The sequence below is a fragment of the Ammodytes marinus genome (genome assembly GCF_949987685.1).
Source record: "Ammodytes marinus genome assembly, chromosome: 5".
Classification (NCBI taxonomy): Eukaryota; Metazoa; Chordata; class Actinopteri; order Uranoscopiformes; family Ammodytidae; genus Ammodytes; species Ammodytes marinus.
Window position 1 is genome coordinate 31,136,308 of NC_137234.1, and position 21,505 is coordinate 31,157,812.

Below are 21,505 nucleotides of genomic sequence, written 5' to 3' on the forward strand. Positions count from 1 at the left end.
AAAATAAATAAAAAAAAAAGATAGAAATTATTTTGCATTGAAATAAGTATTTGGTTCCCTACCAACCATAAATAATTCTGGCTCCCACAGATTAATCCTCGTGCTTTAAAAAAGTATTCCTAATCTCAACTAGTTTCCTGTATAAAACACACCTGTCTCAACTTGTTACCTATATAAAAGACACCTGTCCATAAATCAAACTCTAACATCTCCATCATGGGCAAGACCAAAGAGCTGTCTAAGGACATCAGGGACAAGATTGTAGACCTGCACAAGGCAGGAATAGACTACAAGACCATTGGCGAGAAACTGCGTGAGAAGGTGACAGTGACAACTGTTGGTGCGATTATTCAAAAATGAAAGAAACACAAAATAACCATCAATCTCCCTTGGTCTGGGACTCCATGCAAGATCTCACCTTGTGGGGTATCAATGATCATGATAAAGGTGAGGGATCAGCCCAGTTCTACACGGGAGGAGCTTGTTTATGTTCCCAAGGCAGCTGGGACCACAGTCACCCAGAAAACCATTGGTAACACACTATGCCGTAATAGATTGAAATCCTATAGTGCCCGTAAGGTCCCCCTGCTCAAGAAGGGACATGTACAGAACCGTCTGAAGTTTGCTAATGAACACCTGAAGGACTCAGAGAATGCTTGGGAGAAGGTGATGTGGTCAGATTAAAAAAACAAAATCAAGTTCTTTGGTATCATGGTGACTCGCCATGCTTGGAGGAAGAGGAATTCTGACAATGACCCCAAGAACACCATCCCCACAGTCAAGCAGGGAGGTTGAAGTATTATGCTTTGGGGGTGTTTCTCTTCTAAGGGGACAGGTGGACTTTACTGCATCGAGGGAACTATGGATGGGGCCATGTACCATGAAATACTGGGTGACAACCTCTTTCTCTCAGGCAGGTCTGTAAAAATGGGTCGTGGATGGGTCTTCCAGCACGTCAATGACCCTAAAAATACAGCTAAGGCAACAAAGGAGTGGCTCAAGAAGAAGCACATTAAAGGTCACATATTATGCTAAATGCACTTTTTAAATGTGTTCTAACATATCCATGGGTCCACGGTGTGCCTAGAGACTGCCAAAATATTTTAAAAAATAACAATCTCTCCTGTTCTCACTCTCCCCCTTTCTGAAACCCCCACCCCTCCCCCCCAATATACTCCAGTCAGAATGTTCCCCTTTTCTGACCTCACAAACTGGAAAGCCAGAAGCTTCCACTGTGCAGCCCACACCCCTATTTCTTATTGGTCCACGGCCCTGACAGACAAAGGGCGAGGCGTATCTGGCTTCGCTTCCGGACAGGGGGCGGGGGCAGCTCAAAGATTGTATATTTACGAGGGGAGTTGCAGCTCTTTTTAAAAAATAGGCCATTGTGAGATTAGCTGAACATCAGCATAGTACAATAAATTATCTGAAAGTTTTTTTCAGCAAACAATTAAAGAAAAACGTATTAGGGACCACTAAGACCATATAACATGGTGTATAATAGTACCGAAAAGTGTATAATATGGGAGCTTTAAGGTCATGGAGTGGCCTAGCCAGTCTCCGGACCTTAATCCAATAGATCTGTGGAGGGAACTGAAGCTCAAGCGACAGCCTCGAAACCTTAAAGAGTTGGAGAGAATCTGCAAAGAGGAGTGGTCCAAATATCCTCTGAGATGTGTGCAAACCTGGTCATCAACTACAAGACACGTCTGAACTCTGTACTTGCCAACAAGGGTTTCTCCACCAAGTACTAAGCAATGTTTTGATAGGGGATCAAATACTTATTTCACTCAATGAAATGCAAAATAATTTATATTTATTTTTTCATGTGATTTTCTGGATTTTCTTTTTGATATTCTGTCTATCACTGTTAAATTAAACCTAGCATTAAAATTATAGACTGCTCATTTCATTGTAAGTGGGCAAACTTACAAAATCAGTGAGGGATCAAATACTTATTTCCTCCACTGTATATGCAGGCCGAGCCCATGTATCCACTGCCCCAGCACCCTTAACCACAGCACTAACATAAATATCCACAGCCTGAAAAGCCTGAAGACTACACCCTGAGTGAGATTCACTGATTTTCACAAGAGGTGATTTTGACATGCAGAATCACTGACTCCATCTTTAACTATCACAAGTTTTAGAAATAAATAGAATAACTATAATAATTAACTTAACAACTAAGATAACATCTCAACTACATTTTCAGAACTATGCATCTAAAAGAGCATAAGAACATCTGTGAAAAAAATACAACTGATGTTATTTCTGTAATAAAGAAGTGGAACACTATTTTAAGAAAAAGAAGAATGTAGGCTTTAAAGGAATAGTTTAACAATTAAAATGTGTGGATTTTTGCCTCGAATCAAATAGCCTACGTACTGGAAAGAAACCAGGAACAACCCGCGATGGCTGGTTTCCTTTCCTCTAAAGTGACATAACATGTATAAATATATAGAGCGCAACATTACGTGGTAAAAATGAAAGTCCCAACTTGTACACAGGAGCGTTTAGTTATTTTGTAAAGTTTATCTTTTGACTACCAGTGTTTGAGCTAAGCTAACCTGGATGAGCTTCCTATGCTAATTTTTAAATAAAAAATGGACGCACAGTTACGGGAACGGCTTCTGTCACCTTTTCTTGAGCCAAAGGCAAAGAGCTAAATATCAAACATGTTGAAATATTCCAGCTGATTTATACAGTGTTAATCACATCTGGACTTACACAGCCTTTTTACAGTTCCTCACAGCTGGAATTAGTCTCAGTCGTCCCTCCCATGATGTGTTGTACTTCTTCAGATCCAACTCATCCAGAACCTCCTCTGACATCTGCAGCATGTAGGCCAGAGCTGAGCAGTGGATTTCAGAGAGTTTCCTCTCTGATCTGTTCTCTGACTTCAGGAACTCCTGGATCTCCTGATGAACTGAATGGTCGTCCATCTCCATCAAACAGTGGAAGATGTTGATGCTTCTTTCAGGAGAGATCTCATAACTGTTCATTTCCTTCAGGTTGCTGATGGCTCTCTGGATGATTTCTGGACTTTTGTTGGTTTTACCAAGCAGGACTCCTAAGAGTCTCTGGTTGGACTCCACAGAGAGGCCATGAAGGAACCGAACAAACAGGTCCAGGTGGCCATTTTTACTCCTCAAGGATTTCATCATGACACAACTGAGGAAGACATCCAGGGACGAATTTACATATTTCTTTCCCAGGAAACCCTTCAGTACCGCTGTTTTGCTGTTGGTGTAACAGTGGAACATGTAGACTGCAGCCAGAAACTCCTGAATGCTCAGATGAACAAAGCAGTAGACTGTTTTCTGGAAGATCACACACTCTCTTTTGAATATCTCCGTACAAACTCCTGAGTACACCAAGGCCTCTGTGACATCCAGACCACACCGCTCCAGGTCTTCTTGGTAGAAAATGTTTCCTTTCTCCAGATGTTCAAACGCCAGCCTCCCAAGCTTCAGAAGAACTTCCCTGTCAGCCTCCGTCAGCTCCTGTGGACTCATCTCATGTCCCTTATCATACTTCCGCTTCTTCCTCTGTGTCTGAACCAGCAGGAAGTGTGCGTACATGTCAGTCAGGGTCTTGGGCAGCTCTCCCCTCTGGTCTGTAGTCAACATGTGCTCCAGAACTGTAGCAGTGATCCAGCAGAAAACTGGAATAAGGCACATGATCTGGAGGCTCCTGGATGCCTTGATGTGTGAGATGATTCTGGTGGACAGCTCTTCATCGCTTACTCTCCTCCTGAAGTACTCTTCCTTCTGGGTGTCAGTGAAGCCTTGTACTTCTGTTAACCTGCCAACAAACGTACGAGGGATCTGATTGGCTGCTGCAGGTCTGGAAGTTATCCAGATAAGAGCTGAGGGAAGTAGATTCCCCTTTATGAGGTTTGTCAGCAGCACGTTGACTGATGACTTCTGTGTGGCATCAGACACAACCTCTGTGTCATGGAAATCCAGTGAAAGTCTGCTTTCATCCAGGCCGTCAAAGATGAACAAAGCTTTACAGACAGCCAGCTTCTCTGCTGTGACCTTCTGTAATGTTGGATGGAAGACATGGAGCAGCATGAGAAGACTGTACTGCTCATCTTTGATCAAGTTCAGCTCCCTGAATGAAAGCAGAACCAGCAGACTGACATCTTGGTTTTCCAAGCCCTCTGCCCAGTCCAGAGTGAATTTCTGCACTGAGAAGGTTTTTCCAATTCCAGCGACGCCATTTGTCAGGACAACTCTGATGTGTCTCTGTTGGTCCAGTAAGGCTTTAAAGATTTTGTGGCACTTGATTGGAGTGTCATGGAGGGTCTTGGTCTTGGAAGCTGTCTCGAGCTGCTTCACCTCATGTTGGGAATTGACTTCTTCACTCTGTCCCTCTGTGATGTAGAGCTCAGTGTAGATCCTGTTGAGCAGGGTTCCATTTCCTGTTTGATCGGTTCCCTCAGTCACACGTTCAAATCTCCTCTTCAGACTGATCTTATGTTCATCTAATACCTCCTGCTGATCATCACTTACTAAAACAGAGACAAAACAAAGAAAATGTGACACTCCAGTTCTTATATTCATTGCGAATATGAAAATATAGTAACGTGAAAAAAGTGAAAGTATGAAGTCCACCTGATACAACAAGTAGTCACCCCTTCTTGAAGTCAACAATAAGACTAAAGTGTTTTAAGCATTTATTGTTGATATTATTTTTTACAAAAGCAAAGAAGGATCATGTTTGCTGGAGTTATGAAGTAATGATATGAGTGAAGATCTTAAATGGTTGTGCTGTATTACAAATAAATAGTTTACCTTATTAAAAAGCAGGTCGAGTTTTAAGACATGATGAAAAAAGGTGACAGATATCCATCCTTACTTTGTAAAATGCTGATCTGACTTGTTGTCTGCAGTCCACATCTGGTTCCGGATCTTTGTCCACACTGGCGTATCGTCTGGCTCTTCCTGTGATTTTTTTTTTTTAAAGGTGAAGTAAGCGATTTATTTATGTTAATATAAGTGGTAAATCGCTCTTTATTCATACAGTGATCACTTACATAGTGTGCGTGTTTCATAAAGCCGATCTCTCAGCCACCTGCTCTTCATGTAATCGGCAAATAGACTTTTCGGGGATCCCTTAACTGATATCCAATCAGAAGAGAGAACGCTACAAACCGGTACCCGTCTCACTGCCAGTGCACGCGCAGAGCGACAGATCGATGAATGTTTATGCACCTTGAATGGCGGAGCAGGTAAAAATCCTTTCCAATGTCTGTTTTGATGGTTTTTATCATGTTTTATCACATTTACTTATCTGAGATGATGCTAGATATCTCGCTGCTTAAAGACCGCAGTGCGGTGACATGGGGACGAGGAAAGGGACTAGGGATGGGCATAATTAATCGATGATCGATCATTGATCGTTAAGAATATTGTCGATCATGTGAAATTGTTATCGATCATATAGCCGTTGTGTTGCGCAGTGTGAGTCTGGCAGCACAGCAATGAATTTCACTATGTGGCAGCACCATAGACTGTATGAGCAGCAATAATACATCCTACCAGCAGGGGGAGATACTTAACTAGTAGTAGGAGACAACAGAACAGGCTCAGGCAGCAGCCTGCGAGCTGCCGTAGATCTCAAAACATAAACATGAAGAAGTCAAGGGGAAGTTTGGCATCGGACAGCTTTAGAACCGAAAATAACTAAGTTCATTAAGCATTGTGAAACCTTGTATGAGTACAACACTTAAACAAACCGAATGATGTACCACTTGTACATTGAAGCCTAAATCCGACCCTGTTTAACGTGTCACGTTAGCGCCGCTAGCATTAGCGGCTAACTTTAGCGTCTATGCTTTCCTACTTCGCCTTCATCAGGGAACTAATTTGTACATTTTGTTTATTAGATGAAGTACCGTTAGATCCTTAACCACTCAGAGAAACGTGCCGTGCCCTTATGCAGTCTTTGGCAGCATCTTAGGAGGCGCATATGTGTTTAAACTTTAAAGGTATCCTAGCATTGGCTCATTGTTGGCTCATAGCCTCGGACTTTAACCAGCGCCCATTTTATTATTATTTTATTTAAAAAAAAAATAATAATAATAAAATGTAATATTTACTTTGTAAATATTACTGTGATGTCTTTTACTGTGACATCACAGTAATATTTACAAAGTACGTTTTTTTAACCCTATATTTCTCTTTCTGTGATGTCACGAGAAGGAGAAATATAGGGTTAAAAAAACCCTCTTTCTGCCTTTTCTCAGGCTAGGATGAACCGATTTTATTTTTTTTGCACATTTATACTACATAGGATCTCAGAATTCAATACACCTTCATATTCAAACCGGTGAAGTAGGCCTTTAATAGATTGTTGTTTGCCTAGAAGATAATGGAATAAATATGTAATTGAGTAAAAACCTCTTGTATATGTGATGCCCACTAAAGTGTGTCCACATTTGTGTATGTTAATTTTTTGTATATTGCACTGTTTTATGTTGGGACACTTTGTTTTCTGCAGAGGCGATCTTGTTTTGTATGTTCAATTACACTATCCCGCCAGTGGGAGGCGCAGTGGTATTGTGGTTTGGCGGGGTCCCCGGATGCTCCTCATAACTGATGGAGATTTGAAGAGACAAACCACGTTTCCCGTTTCAGCGTTATTTTCCTGTCTTTCAGGTGGGTGGTGTGTTTTGAATGTGGAGCGGATCGATGTTAGTGATTGGAGAGTGTGTGGTGTTGTGTATTGGTGGAGTATGACTGTGAAAATCAATGGATTTGTAGCTAGTAAGGTCCGACGCTCGCCGAGAGTTTTGTAATGGCGGCGCCGTTTGAAGTCTTACTGTTAAGCTAGTAGCTTTAAGCTAGTACAGACCACGCTCGTCTCTACCTTTTTGTTAAATTGTAATTACACCACACGTGGCTCACTTCTTGATGTTTTGTAAAGTGTTTAAAAGGTTTATTGATTGTTGTAAAGTACTTTAAAGATACTGTTAGGTAAAGTTATTTATAAGAAAATGTGTATGTTAAATGTAAAGAATAAATGTTTGATATAGTTTACAAGGTACTGTTAAAAAAAGACTAGTCCAGTAAAACTTAAGGGGTTTTAAGAGCATTAAAGATGCATTATTTACAAACTGTTTATTGTATCAGAGAAAAGAGAGATGAAAGAACACTGTGAGAAAAGGTGTGTGTTAAGAGTATTTTTGTTTGTTTTGAAGAACATTTAATATGTCTAATTAGACAATGTATGCAGTAATATGATACTGAGTTTAAAATGCATGGACAATGTGAAAATACAGTAACCTTCAGTAAAGCAACATGTCAAATGAATAAATATAACTGATGGAGATTTGAAGAGACAAACCACGTTTCCTGTTTCAGCGTTATTTTCCTGTCTTTCAGTTATCTATAATCTGTTCACGGGCGTCCCCACCTGGGACCCGTAACATATACAGTCTATGGCAAAAACACTGTATTTTGGATGTTCTGTTGGCATTTTTAAATACAGTCATATGAAAAAGTTTGGGAACCCCTCTTAGCCGGCATTATAATTGACTCTGCTTTCACAAAAAAAATATAAAAGTGGTATGTCTTTAATTTACTAGGAACAGCTAAGTACTGGGATGTTTTCCAAACAAAGATTTTTTGAAAAGCAGTATTTGGTTGTATGAAATAAAATAAAATGTGAAAAACTGGCTGTGCAAAAATATAGGAACCCTTGTGGTTTTGTTGATTTTTTTTTTTTTTTTTAAACTTCTTTTTATTGAGTTTTTACATTATAAAAAACAATTACAAAATAAACATTGAAATATATCTATATCTCCCCGACCCACCCCCCCTCTTGATGTACAATTAAATGCATATGAATAACATAAAAAATATATATATATATAATAATAATAAAAATAAAAAATAAAGTACAATGGTACTAGTTGAAATAGCACAGGAATACAGAAGTAATAATACAATAAGTACTAAAATACTGTAATAATTATTATTAATAAAAAAATAAAAAAAAAATAAAAACTCTTACACTCTTTCTGACAAGGGATAAACACTCATGACAGTACTCGATACACTATACACTACGAATCCACCCAGTCTGTAATTTGGGTAATGTTATCAAAATACAAGAGAAAAGGCATCCATACTTTTTCAAATTTATTTGCAGCTCCCCTCAATGTGAATTTGATCTTTTCAAGCTTTAAATAGAACATGATCTCTTTTAGCCATCTAGTATGAGATGGTGGGACTGGTCTCTTCCAGTTAAGCAGTATAAGGCGGCGGGCTAGCAAAGTTGTAAATGCGACCACATCATGCAACCCAGCCGGCCATATTGTATCTCTGGGCATCACCCCAAAAAGAGCAATGATGGGCTGAGGACTAATTTTAATACTGTAAATGTCGCTAAGAGAGCCAAAAATCTTTTCCCAAAATGTCTGAAGCCGCTGGCATGACCAAAACATATGTAACCAGGTGGCGGTAGAAGATTTACATCGCTCACACGTGGGATCGGTGTTTGGATATATCTTTGCTAGTTTCTCTTTAGTGAGGTGAAGACGATGAAGTATCTTAAACTGAATTAAACCGTGCCTGGCACAGGGAGATGAGGAGTGCACACGCCCAAGGATTAAATCCCACTGATCATCTTCAAATGACAGACCTAGATCATGTTCCCAAATCAATTTTAAATTTATCAGAGTTTGAGGATTGATAGCATCAATTACCCCATAAATCCAGGAGATGGCGCCCTTGAGATCAGTGTCCGCTGCTAAAAGGATATCAATAGGTGTGCTTGGTGGTTGAGCAGGGAAGGGATGATAACCGCTTTGTACAAAGTGTCTAATCTGCATATACCGAAACATATGGGAACGGGGCAATAAGTACTTCTCTGAAAGTTGCCTAAAGGAAGCAAATATCTTGTTTAGATATAAATCTTGAACTAGTCTAATTCCGTTGCCATGCCAGGCCCGAAAAGCCAGATCTGACATGGAGGGGGTGAAAAGATGGTTTGAAAGGATAGGAGCCTGTAGTGAAGCGCTTTGCAATCCAAAATGTTTCCGAAATTGAACCCAGATCTTTATGGTATGGGCAACTACGGGGTTTTCAAAGGAGCCAGAATTAAGAGGTAAAGGAGCCGTTATCAGCGAGTGGAGTTGCAATTTAAAAGATTCCAATTCAACCCAAGCAGGAGCTTCCACACCAGAACTACACTTAGCCCATATCATAACCTTCTGTATATTGCTAGCCCAGTAATAATAAAGGAAATTAGGCATTGCCATCCCTCCCAATTTTTTCGGTCTTTGTAAAAAAAGATTTACGAATACGAGGGATCTTACCATCCCATAAAAAAGCACTTAAGACTTGATCCAGTGTCAAAAAATGTTTCTTTGGAATAAAAATCGGAATACATTGAAATAAGTAAAGAAACCTGGGGAGGATGTTCATCTTTATTAGATTAATCCGGCCAGCCAACGAAAGAGGCAATGCACGCCACCGACTTATATCCTGCTTGCACCGATCGAGTAATGGTGTAAAATTTAGTTTATATAGCTTATGGAAGGAGCGTGGTACCACTACCCCAAGGTATGTAAAATGAGAGGGCGCTCTCTTGAATGGAAAAACAGCAGAAGGCATATTTAGAGCTGCTGAATTAATGGGATAGAATTCGCTTTTTTGTAAATTCAATTTGTAACCTGAAAACTTTCCAAATTGTTCCAATGTTGACAGAACATGCGGCAATGATGAGACTGGGTCAGCAATATACAGAAGAAGATCATCAGCGTAAAGAGAAAGTTTGTGCGTAGTATTCCCTCGGGTAATCCCCTCAATTGCCTGGCACTGACGTAGGGAAGCAGCAAGGGGTTCTATTGCCAAGGCAAATAGAAGAGGGCTCAGTGGGCAACCCTGTCTCGTGCCTCTATGTAGTGGGAAATATTTTGATTGTAAATTATTTGTATTAACGGAAGCTAAGGGAGAAGCATATAATAGTTCAACCCAAGAAATGAAATCCTTGCCAAAGCCAAATTTCCTCATTGCCATAAATAAATATTCCCACTCCACCCGGTCAAAAGCTTTCTCTGCATCTAAGCTTATTACACATTCGGGGACTTCAGACCGGGTGGAAGTGTAAATGATATCAAAAAGCCTCCGAATATTAGAAAAAGAGTGTCTGCTACGAATAAATCCGGTTTGATCTGACAGCACCAAATCTGGGAGAACGTTCTCGAGCCGCCTAGCGAGAGTCTTGGCCAGGATTTTATAATCTAAATTTAAAAGGGAAATTGGTCTGTAAGACTGACAACACAAAGGATCTTTGCCCTTTTTGTGTAGGAGACAAATGAAGGCCTGATTCAAGGTTTCAGGGAGATGACCAGATGAATACGATTCATTAAACATAGACAGCATTAATGGGGATAAATCCTTAGCAAATTTTTTAAAAAACTCCACTGGGAACCCATCCGGTCCGGGGGATTTCCCAGATTGCATACTTAAAATGGAATCTGAAATTTCCTTTAACGTCAAAGGGGAATCCAGGTCACTTTTCTGAGAATCAACAAGGGATGGCAGTGTCAAATTGTGAAAAAAAGAATCGGAAACGCTATTGTCACAATCGGAAGTGTATAGATTGGTATAGAATGACACAAAAGAATCATTGATCTCCTTGTGGTCTGTGGTCACCACGCCCGAGGTGGTCTTAACTTGGATTATCTGGCGCGAGGCGGCAGCCTGGCGGGATTGGTGAGCAAGAAGCTTGCCTGCCTTGTCGCCAAACTCATAAAATGTATGTCGAGATTTCAATAACAGCTGTTCCGCTTTTGACGTGGAAGCTAAATCAAACTCTGTCTGTAGACAAATCCGTTGACGGTAAAGTTCAGCGGTGGGTGCTGAGGCATATTGGTTGTCTAGCTTCAAAATCTGGACAGACAGATCTTCTAATTTAGCCATCCTAGCTTTTTTAGTGTGTGAAGCATATCCAATAATTTGGCCGCGTATGTAAGCTTTTAGTGTTTCCCATATGGTACTATGAGATACTTCCGGAGAGGCATTTGTTTCAATAAAAGTCCTAATTTGTTTTTGAATGAATGTCACAAATGCACTCTCGGAGAGCAAAAGAGGGTTCAAGCGCCATGATTTATATAGGGCAGGTTGATCAGGAAAATTCAGTTCAAAAGAAAGGGGGGCGTGATCGGATATAACTATACCGTGATAAATAGGTGGGGCTGAAAGGGGTAAAAGCCTAGAATCTAAAATAAAAAAGTCGATTCTAGAAAACGTATGGTGGACTGGAGAAAAGAAAGAAAAAGCCCTACTGTTAGGGAAATGAAAGCGCCAAGGGTCAAACATACGGTTTTGTTGATTTTAATGCCTGTAACAGCATGTAAAACTGATGACTTTAAACACAAAGTTGGTTGGATTATGTTGTTAAGACTTGAACCTCATAGAAATGTATGTTTAATCATGAGAAAAGGTATTTTAGGTGCCTAAATGCAAGTTGCACTTCTCTTTGACTCTCTGCTGAAGTGAGACAGAATGGGATCATCAAAACAGCTCCCAAAAGATCTGAAAAACAAAGATTGTTCATTGTCATGGTTTAGGGGAAGGCTACAAGAAGCTTTCCCAAAGGTTTCAATTGTCAATTTCGACTGTAGGGAACGTTGTCAGGAAATGGAAGGACACAGGCATAGTGGCAGTTAAACCCAGGCATAGCAGACCAAGAAAAAAACAGGAGCGGCATAGGTGGAGGATTGTGAGAATGGTTGCACACAACCCACAGATCACCTCCAAAGACCTGCAAGAACATCTGGCTGCAGATTGTGTATCTGTACATCGTTCAACAATTCAGCGCAATTTGCACCAAAACATCTGCTTTTTATAAAGACAAAATAACTTAATTTTTGTCTCATCAGTCCAAAGCATTTTCTTCCAATATGAAGCTGGCTTGTCTAAATGAGCTTTTGCATACTCCATGCAACTGTATCTGTGGCGTGGGCGCAGAAAGGGCTTCCTTCTCATCACCCGGCCATACAGATGTTTTGGTGCAAATTGCACTGAATTGTAGAACCATGTACAGATACACAATCTGCAGATGATCTTTGGGTTGTGTGCAACCATTCTCACAATCCGCCGCATATGCCGCTCTTGTACTTTTCTTGGTCTGCTAGACCTGGGTTTAACTGCAACTATGCCTGTGTCCTTCCATTCCCTGACAACGTTCCTTACAGTAGAAATTGACAATTGAAACCTTTGGGAAAGCTTCTTGTAGCCTTCCCCTAAACCATGACAATGAATAATCTTTGTTTTTAAGATCTTTTGGGAGCTGTTTTGATGATCGCATTCTGTCTCACTTCTGCAGAGAGTCAAAGAGAAGTGGAACTTGCATTTAGGCACCTAAAATACCTTTTATCATGATTAAACAGACCTTTATATGAGGTTCAAGGCTTAACAACATAATCCAACCAATTTTGTGTTTAAAGTCCTCAGTTTTACATGCTGTTACATGCATTAAAATCAGCAAGACCACAAGGGTTCCCATATTTTTGCACAGCCAGTTTTTCACATTTTATTTAATTTCATAAAACTAAATACTGCTTTTCAAAAAATCTTTGTTTGGAAAACATCCCAGTACTTTGCTGTTCCTGGTAAATTAAAGACATACCACTTTTATCTTTTTTGTGTGAAAGCAGAGTCAATTATAATGCCGGCTGAGAGGGGTTCCCAAACTTTTTCATATGACTGTATGTAAAAAGATAATGATTAATCGATAATTGATCGTTAATTTTCCCGATGATCGATCAATGAAATTTCTTAAAATGCCCATCCCTAGAAGGGACTGCTAACTGCAGTCAGTGACAGGAAGTTAGCTACACTGACCATCCCGCTTACTGAACCTTTAACTGAAATTATTTGTTGATTGTCATTATAAAATATCCAGATTTTGGCCACAGATCATCACAGAGAACAGTAAAGGTGTCAGTATTTTAGCAAAAGGTTCAATTGCGTGGATAGGAGGAGATGCCATGGAATAATTCTCTGTCGAGCCATGCTCGCTTGCATAGGGATGACCTTCTGTTGGTTAAAATTGGGACCGCCTATCTCCAGCGAAATACCTTGTCAGTGCTTTCTTGTGCCAATCTTTATTTTATTGATGTCAATGCATCATCTTCCATCAGGTTACGTTACAGTAAAACAGTCTCTTACTGTGTGTCTGAGGGTCCAGGTTCATTACTGAAGAACGGAATAGAGCCTTTGGACTGGTCACTCTTCAACGACAAACAACTGGAGACTGCAGACTCTGATCTCCGTCTCTGGTACTGAAATCTGCAAACACCGAGATATTTGTATTAGTTTCAAGGGAATCTTTGATTCATTCTCTCAGGTCAAAAGTGTTCAGGAAGCTCTAAATATACAGATCCAACTCATCCAGAACCTCCTCTGACATCTGCAGCATGTAGGCCAGAGCTGAGCAGTGGATTTCAGAGAGTTTCCTCTCTGATCTGGGGCCGTATTCACAAAACATTTTAAGGCTAAGAGTAGGTCCTAACGTGCTGATTTAGGAGTAACTCTCAAAAATAAGGGGCGTTTCACTCCTAATTTTAGGACTCCTAACTTTTTAAAATAAGTGTAATTCACAAGGCATTTTAGCGCTAAAACTAGCTCCTAAATCTATGAAAAGCTAGGAGAGGACTCCTAAGTCACTAAGAGTAAATCACAGACAACCATTTGATGGTGTTTTGGAGAGATTTAATGCTAGTGAGCTTTATAAAAGGTACCTTTAATAGCTGTAAGGGTTTAATGATCTTAGTAAAGCTATATTTAGAAAGTATAGACACATTTATATATATATATATTATATTTATATAAAAAATTATTTATTAAGTTCCTTTTCCTGCAGTTGCTTTGGGTTTACGATACACTGAAAGTTACTGTTGGTGTCACGTTTGGGTTTAATTTCCTACTAGAGTAGGCCTAATGTGTGGCGCTTCGCACCATCTCCTCCGTTCCACAGGTCCGCTGTCTGTATAGTTACGCGTCTCGCCTTTTTCCTTCCGAATGCACTTTACGATTTCGCCGGCTGTTGTTTCTAAATAGTGAATTTCCTGGTTTGTCGCTGTCTGACTATTGCTGCATAGTCGCCGTTGAGAGAAATACAGTGAGAGTGCATGGCGTGCAGCTGTTCAATGAGAATATTTTTTCCGATTCAAATCATTGTAAAATGTAAAATGAATAGACCTATGTGGCGCTATCTTAGGCTAATTGTGAACGAATGTGTGGGAAACCCTGCAGTATCTTGGTTTCATGTTAAATCAGTGTCACTTGTCATTAATTGTATGTAAAAACTCTTTACTTTAATACAGCGACACGATATGGATATCTCCCACAGTGGTTCTATCATAAACTCACTCTTAGCTCTCATTCCCTCTCAGCCAATCACTGTGGGCATTGAAGGTATGAACATGACGTCATCCATAGCAACAGGGTCAACCACACCCTCTAGTCTTAGCTAAGGAGACCCTCCCATTCCTTAGTAAAAGTTGGTCTTATCAGCTTTGTGAATAGGTTTTAAGAAATTACTCCTAACTAAGAACTTTTAGTGCTCCCTAGGAGTACTCTTAGTGCTAAGATAAAATGTTTTGTGAATACGGCCCCTGTTCTCTGACTTCAGGAACTCCTGGATCTCCTGATGAACTGAATGGTCGTCCATCTCCATCAAACAGTGGAAGATGTTGATGCTTCTTTCAGGAGAGATCTCATAAGTGTTCATTTCCTTCAGGTTGCTGATGGCTCTCTGGATGATTTCTGGACTTTTGTTGGTTTTACTAAGAGTCTCTGGTTGGACTCCACAGAGAGGCTATGAAGGAACCGAACAAACAGGTCCAGGTGGCCATTTTTACTCCTCAAGGATTTCATCATGACACAACTGAGGAAGACATCCAGGGACGAATTTACACATTTCTTTCCCAGGAAACCCTTCAGTACCGCTGTTTTGCTGTTGGTGTAACAGTGGAACATGTAGACTGCAGCCAGAAACTCCTGAATGCTCAGATGAACAAAGCAGTAGACTGTTTTCTGGAAGATCACACACTCTCTTTTGAATATCTCCGTACATACTCCTGAGTACACCAAGGCCTCTGTGACATCCAGACCACACCGCTCCAGGTCTTCTTGGTAGAAAATGTTTCCTTTCTCCAGATGTTCAAACGCCAGCCTCCCAAGCTTCAGAAGAACTTCCCTGTCAGCCTCCGTCAGCTCCTGTGGACTCATCTCATGTCCCTTATCATACTTCCGCTTCTTCCTCTGTGTCTGAACCAGCAGGAAGTGTGCGTACATGTCAGTCAGGGTCTTGGGCAGCTCTCCCCTCTGGTCTGTAGTCAACATGTGCTCCAGAACTGTAGCAGTGATCCAGCAGAAAACTGGAATAAGGCACATGATCTGGAGGCTCCTGGATGCCTTGATGTGTGAGATGATTCTGGTGGACAGCTCTTCATCGCTTACTCTCCTCCTGAAGTACTCTTCCTTCTGGGTGTCAGTGAAGCCTTGTACTTCTGTTAACCTGCCAACAAACGTACGAGGGATCTGATTGGCTGCTGCAGGTCTGGAAGTTATCCAGATGACAGCTGAGGGAAGCAGATTCCCCTTGATGAGGTTGGTCGGCAGCACATTGACGGATGACTTCTGTGTGGCATCAGACACAACCTCTGTGTTATGGAAATCCAGTGAAAGTCTGCTTTCATCCAGGCCGTCAAAGATGAACAAAGATTTACAGACAGCCAGCTTCTCTGTCGGGCCATGCTCGCTTGCATAGGGATGACCTTCTGTTGGTTAAAATTGGGACCGCCTATCTCCAGCGAAATACCTTATCAGTGCTTTCTTGTGCCATTCTTTATTTTATTGATGTCAATACATCATCTTCCATCAGGTTACGTTACAGTAAAACAGTCTCTTACTGTGTGTCTGAGGGTCCAGGTTCATTACTGAAGAACGGAATAGAGCCTTTGGACTGGTCACTCTTCAACGACAAACAACTGGAGACTGCAGACTCTGATCTCCGTCTCTGGTACTGAAATCTGCAAACACCGAGATATTTGTATTAGTTACAAGGGAATCTTTGATTTATTCTGTCAGGACAAAAGTGTTCAGGAAGCTCTAAATACACAAACTACTGTTGCTGTGAATAATAATGAGGTTTAAACTTTAAAAGTTTGTGGCATCCTCAGTGAATGAAATAACAATTAAAAATAAATGTACATGAGATTTTTAAGGAATATAGTACTGAAAACATGCACATATTGTTTATGCTCAGAATATGGAGAGGATAAGGAGAATGAAGGCTGACTCAAATTAAGTTGCCATGTCACTTCCTCTCCGTTTCTGGGTAGAGGAAAGGCTGAGTATGAACTGAGAAAGTGGATCAAGATTATGAATGCAGAATGTTCTCCTTTTTGGATTACCACATGGTGGCCCGCCCAAATAAAACCTTACCAACTGAGTGTGTTAGAGTGTATTTACCAGGTTCACTTGCTTTGGTCTGAACCAAATACAATGCTGATATATATTTTTTGTCTGGTGCGGTTCGCTTGCATACCGCCCTTTATGTAGGCTAAGTGAACCTGAAATTGTACACAAAGCAACATGTGTGCTTAGGACATTCATTCATTGGACAGAAATTCTTGGACGGGGAAGAAGTAAAGAAGTTAGCACAAAGAGAAAACCAAATCATGTCAGGCAAGACAGAGTGTGTGTCATAGAGAAATAGAAAGAGAGGGAGAGAGAGACAGAGACAGAAGGAGAGAATGAACTAAAGAAGGCAGGCGAGAATACCCCCTTAGTAGGCTATCAGATCACTTACTTTGTGTCTAAGGGTCCAGGTTCATGACTGAAAAATAGAGGTTCTTCTTTGGACAGGTCACTCTTCATAGACAGACAGCTGGAGAATACAGACTCAGCTCTGTCCTCCTCTTCCTCCACATTAACACTCATCTTCTAGACTTCTGCCAGTCTAAGGTGTAAAACAGTAAAAACCGTAAAGTAAAGACTGGGCCTCATTTATCAACCGTGTGTTGACCAGAAAAGTGGGTGTACGCACATTTCCACGCAAACCTCGGCATTTATCAATATGGACGTGAGCGTAGGATACGCTCAAATCCCACAGATCCTAAGCTCGTAAGCTAAGTTTGTAAACAGCATGGACTCGCAGTGCAGGCTGTGCCAGGTAGCCGATGACTTTGTTGGACAATTATTAGAAGATAATACAAATGCAGTTTTTGCTCAGACCGAAATAAAGATATTAATCACATAAAAATGTGCAGCTTATGGTGTGCAACTGAGAAGGACCGCTGATTCAATAGTGCACACACGGGCCACTTAAGGCCAGGACACACCGGCCCGATAATCAGCCATCGGACATGGTCGGAGAGTCTGGAGGGGGCGGGGACACGAATCTGTTTGGTGTGTTCGGCGTCGGGCAGTCTTTCAGTCGGAGCAATTTGATTGGTGAAGGGCTAGCGAATCAGGGAAGCCCGGAAGTGAGGCGGGTAGCAGAAACAGCTGACAACAGTATCGCATCGCTAGCCATTGTTTTAATGTGTTTGTTTGTTTCGTTCAGCGAGTACTTACATGCATCAACCCTTCTTGTCTGCTCAACACCATGCTCGACACTCTCTGCTAAAAATGGTGCTCTTTATGGTCCATAGATATAAGTCCAAAGATATAAATACGTATTTATATCTATGTTTATGGTCTAGAGAGCTGTCCCATCATTTCCGGCTTCCGTATTTTTTCGGGCCACAATACAGATTAGCGCCGCCTGCTGTTATGGAGACATTACGTCCCACGCAAGCGCAGAGCGTACGGAAAGTCAGTAGTCGGCTCGGTGTGTTCTTGGCACTTCTTTGGCCGTGACGGGCAGACTGGAGCTGCCTGAATCGGCAGACTCCATTTTCGGGCGACGGTCGGTAGTCTGACCGGTGTGTCCTGGCCTTTAGGGCAGTTATCTCCGACTTGGAGCAGCTGGGGGGACACTGAAAATGTTAGCCTAAGTATTAAATATTTAGGCTATGCAAGTAGTAGGCCTACGCAGCTCTTTATGATAAAAGTACACGGCACAACATTCAGCTTAACATTTTATTTATTTGATGCACTTTTGAGATGTTAGTTCCTCCTGTCATTGATCGCTTAAGCAAGCGATTTATTCCCACCAATAACCGGCACGCTTCGGCTTGTTTTTCCCATCTGCTGGTGGAGCAGGACGGTGGGCGCTCTCACTGCTGATCGTTGCCGGGTTGGCTTGTGCAGCTGACGGCCGGGAAGACCACTCATGCCAAGCGCATGCTGTTATACAGTAAAACGCAAAATGTGTTATTTTTAGTTTATAAACCTTTTTTTTTTTTTAAGATATTTTTTTAGCATTTTTTATGCTTTATTGATAGGCAAGGCAAGGCAAGTTTATTTATATAGCACAATTCAGACACAAGGCCATTCAAAGTGCTTTACAGGGGCAAGATTAAAATACACAATACACATTAGAAAAGTGAATGAATAAAACATTTAAAAGCGAATTAATAACATTTGAAAATTACAGGTTAAAATGGAAACAGAAAAGTCTTCAGACTTGATTTAAAAGAGCTGAGAGTTGCAGCAGACCTCAAGTTCTCTGGGAGTTTGTTCCAGAGATTTGGTGCATAAAAACTAAAAGCTGCTTCTCCTTGTTTAGTCCTAACTCTAGGGACTGTAAGTAGACCTGTCCCAGACGACCTAAGGGCTCTGGACGGCTCATAACGTATCAGCAGATCGGTAATATATTTTGGCCCTAGACCATTTAGGGCTTTATAAACCAACATCAGTATTTTGAAATCAATTCTTTGAGTGACAGGAAGCCAGTGTAAGGACCTCAGAACTGGGGTAATGTGATCCACTTTTTTGGTCCTAGTGAGGACTCGAGCAGCAGCGTTCTGAATTAGCTGAAGCTGTCTGATAGATTTTTTTGGAAGGCCAGCAAGGACACTGTTACAGTAGTCAAGTCTACTAAAGATAAATGCATGGACAAGTTTTTCTAAATCTTGCTGAGACATAAGCTCTTTAATTCTTGATATGTTTTTAAGGTGGTAATAGGCTGATTTATTAATTGATTTAATGTGTTTTTTGAAATTCAAGCCTGAGTCTATGACAACACCAAGATTTCTGGCTTGGTGTGTGGTTTCTAGCATAACAGATTTAAGCTCTGCACTGACTTTTAATTGTTCATCTTTGGCACCAAAGACAATTACTTCAGTTTTGTCGTTGTTTAATTGAAGAAAATGTTGGCACATCCAATCATTGATTTGTTCAATGCACTTACTTAGTGTTTGAATTGGACTATAGTCACCTGGTGATATGGTTATGTAAATTTGTGTGTCGTCTGCATAATTGTGGTAGCATAATTTGTTCTTATTCATAATCTGAGCTAGTGGGAGCATGTAGATGTTAAACAGAAGAGGCCCAAGAATGGAACCTTGGGGAACCCCACATTCAATATTTGTTCGCTCTGATGTGAAATTGCCTATTGACACATAGTATTCTCTGTCTTTTAAGTAGGATTCAAACCAGCTTAGCACAGTTCCAGAAAGTCCAACCCAGTTTGCAAGGCGATCTAGTAATATGTTGTGGTCAACTGTGTCGAAAGCAGCACTGAGATCCAGTAAAACTAAGACAGAACTTTTGCCACTGTCTGTGTTTAAGTGGATGTCTTTGAGGACCTTAACCAGAGCGGTCTCAGTGCTGTGGTGTTGTCGAAAACCATCAAAGCAGTTATTCATTGCTAAGTAGTTATTTAGCTGTTGATAAACAACTTTTTCAATGATTTTGCTTAGAAATGGAAGGTTAGATATGGGCCTATAATTGTTCATGAGTGATTTATCTAAATTGTTCTTTTTTAGGAGTGGCTTAATGACTGCTGTTTTCAGGGCCTGTGAGAATACACTGGTGCGAAGGGACATGTTTACAATTTGTAAAACATCTGAGGCCATACAGCTAAAAACGGTTTTAAAGAAGCCTGTGGGAAGAATGTCAAGGCAACAGGAAGAGGAGTTCAGATGTTGTATAATGTCCTCCAGGTTTTTGTGGTTGATCAGATAAAATTCTGTAATTATATTTGCATTGATTTTAAGTGGGCACAGGGAAAACACATATGTTGAACTTGGTATTGATGCGGTGACCGCTTGTCTAATTTTTTCTGAATTTTGTCTGTGAAAATGTAGGCAAATTCATTGCAGGCTCTTGTAGAAAGATGTTCAGATGCTACTGGCACAGGAGGGTTTGTTAACCTGTCGACAGTAGCAAATAGGGCACGTGCATTGTTGTTGTTTTTGGTAATGATGTCAGAAAAGAAAGACTGCCTTGCGCTTTTCAGCTCTGAGTTATAAGTGCAAAGTTTATCTTTGAAGATGTCATAATGAACCTGGAGATTAGTTTTTCGCCACCTGCGTTCTGCTTTACGGCACTCTTTTTTTCTAGTCTGACCTGCGGGGCATTTCTCCAGGGAGATCTTTTCTTACAAGAGACAACCTTTATTTTAGTGGGTGCAATAGCATCTATAACGCTTGTAATTTTGTCGTTAAAGTTGTCTAAAAGCTCATTAACTGAGTTACAGGGGGCAGGGGGTATTGAAGAAAAGGCTTGAATAAATGTTTCACTGGTATTTTCTGTAATATACCGTTTTTTGATTACTTTTGATTGATCCGTTGTGTGGACAGAAGTTGTACTCTCAAAAAATACACAGTAGTGGTCTGAGAGACCCATATCTGTCACCCCCACTTTTGAGATATTCATGCCCCTGGAAATGATAAGATTCAAAGTGTGTCCTTTGTTATGTGTGGGCTGGTCCACATGCTGTTGTAATCCAAAGTTTTCAAGGACACAGCACAGTTCTTTCGCACATCTGTCCTCGGGTTTGTCAATATGAATATTTAAGTCTCCCACAATTAATAAACAGTCAAATTCAATACAGATTACAGATAGCAGCTCAGCAAAATCATCAAAAAAGCTTGTGCAGTATTTCAGAGCTCTATAGATATTGATGTAAATAGCTCTAGAGGCTGAATTTAACTGGAGAGCCACATACTCAAACGAATCAAAATTTCCATAAAACATCTTTTTGCATTGTAGAGATTCATTAAACAAAATAGCAACCCCCCCTCCTTTTTTATGCACTCTGGATTCACTCACAAAATTGTAATTTGGGGGGGCGGACTCTATGAGAACAGCTGAGCTGTTATCTTGGTCTAACCAAGTTTCAGTTAAAAACATAAAATTAAGATTGTGTCTAGTAATAAGATCATTAATTAAAAATGTTTTACCTGCCAAGGATCTGATGTTTAATAAAGCTAAATTTAGTGTGTTCGAAGCATTGTCAGCCCGATTTATTTCAGCACACTGTGGCTGAAGAGGAATGCTTATCAGATTTGATACATTTACAGGATTTAAGAGTTTCCTGTTTCTTGAGATACACTTTGAGAAACAGGGCCTCGGCTTATCCT

At 40.6% G+C, this 21,505-nt stretch overlaps 1 protein-coding gene across 1 annotated transcript in view; it reads right to left on the minus strand.

Moving 5' to 3' along the window:
* The window catches only part of LOC307251034 (NACHT, LRR and PYD domains-containing protein 12-like), a 52,943-nt gene that overhangs the window by 8,656 nt on the left and 22,782 nt on the right, over window positions 1-21,505 (minus strand). Inside the window, exons 2-6 of the mRNA XM_080028337.1 lie at window positions 16,843-16,992; window positions 15,941-16,060; window positions 13,194-13,313; window positions 4,867-4,952; window positions 2,731-4,519 (exon numbers count right to left, since the gene is read on the minus strand). Of these exons, the coding sequence (XP_079884463.1) occupies window positions 2,731-4,519; window positions 4,867-4,952; window positions 13,194-13,313; window positions 15,941-16,060; window positions 16,843-16,973 (2,246 nt within the window). The 5' untranslated portion in view covers window positions 16,974-16,992. The remainder of the gene's footprint in view (window positions 1-2,730; window positions 4,520-4,866; window positions 4,953-13,193; window positions 13,314-15,940; window positions 16,061-16,842; window positions 16,993-21,505) is intronic.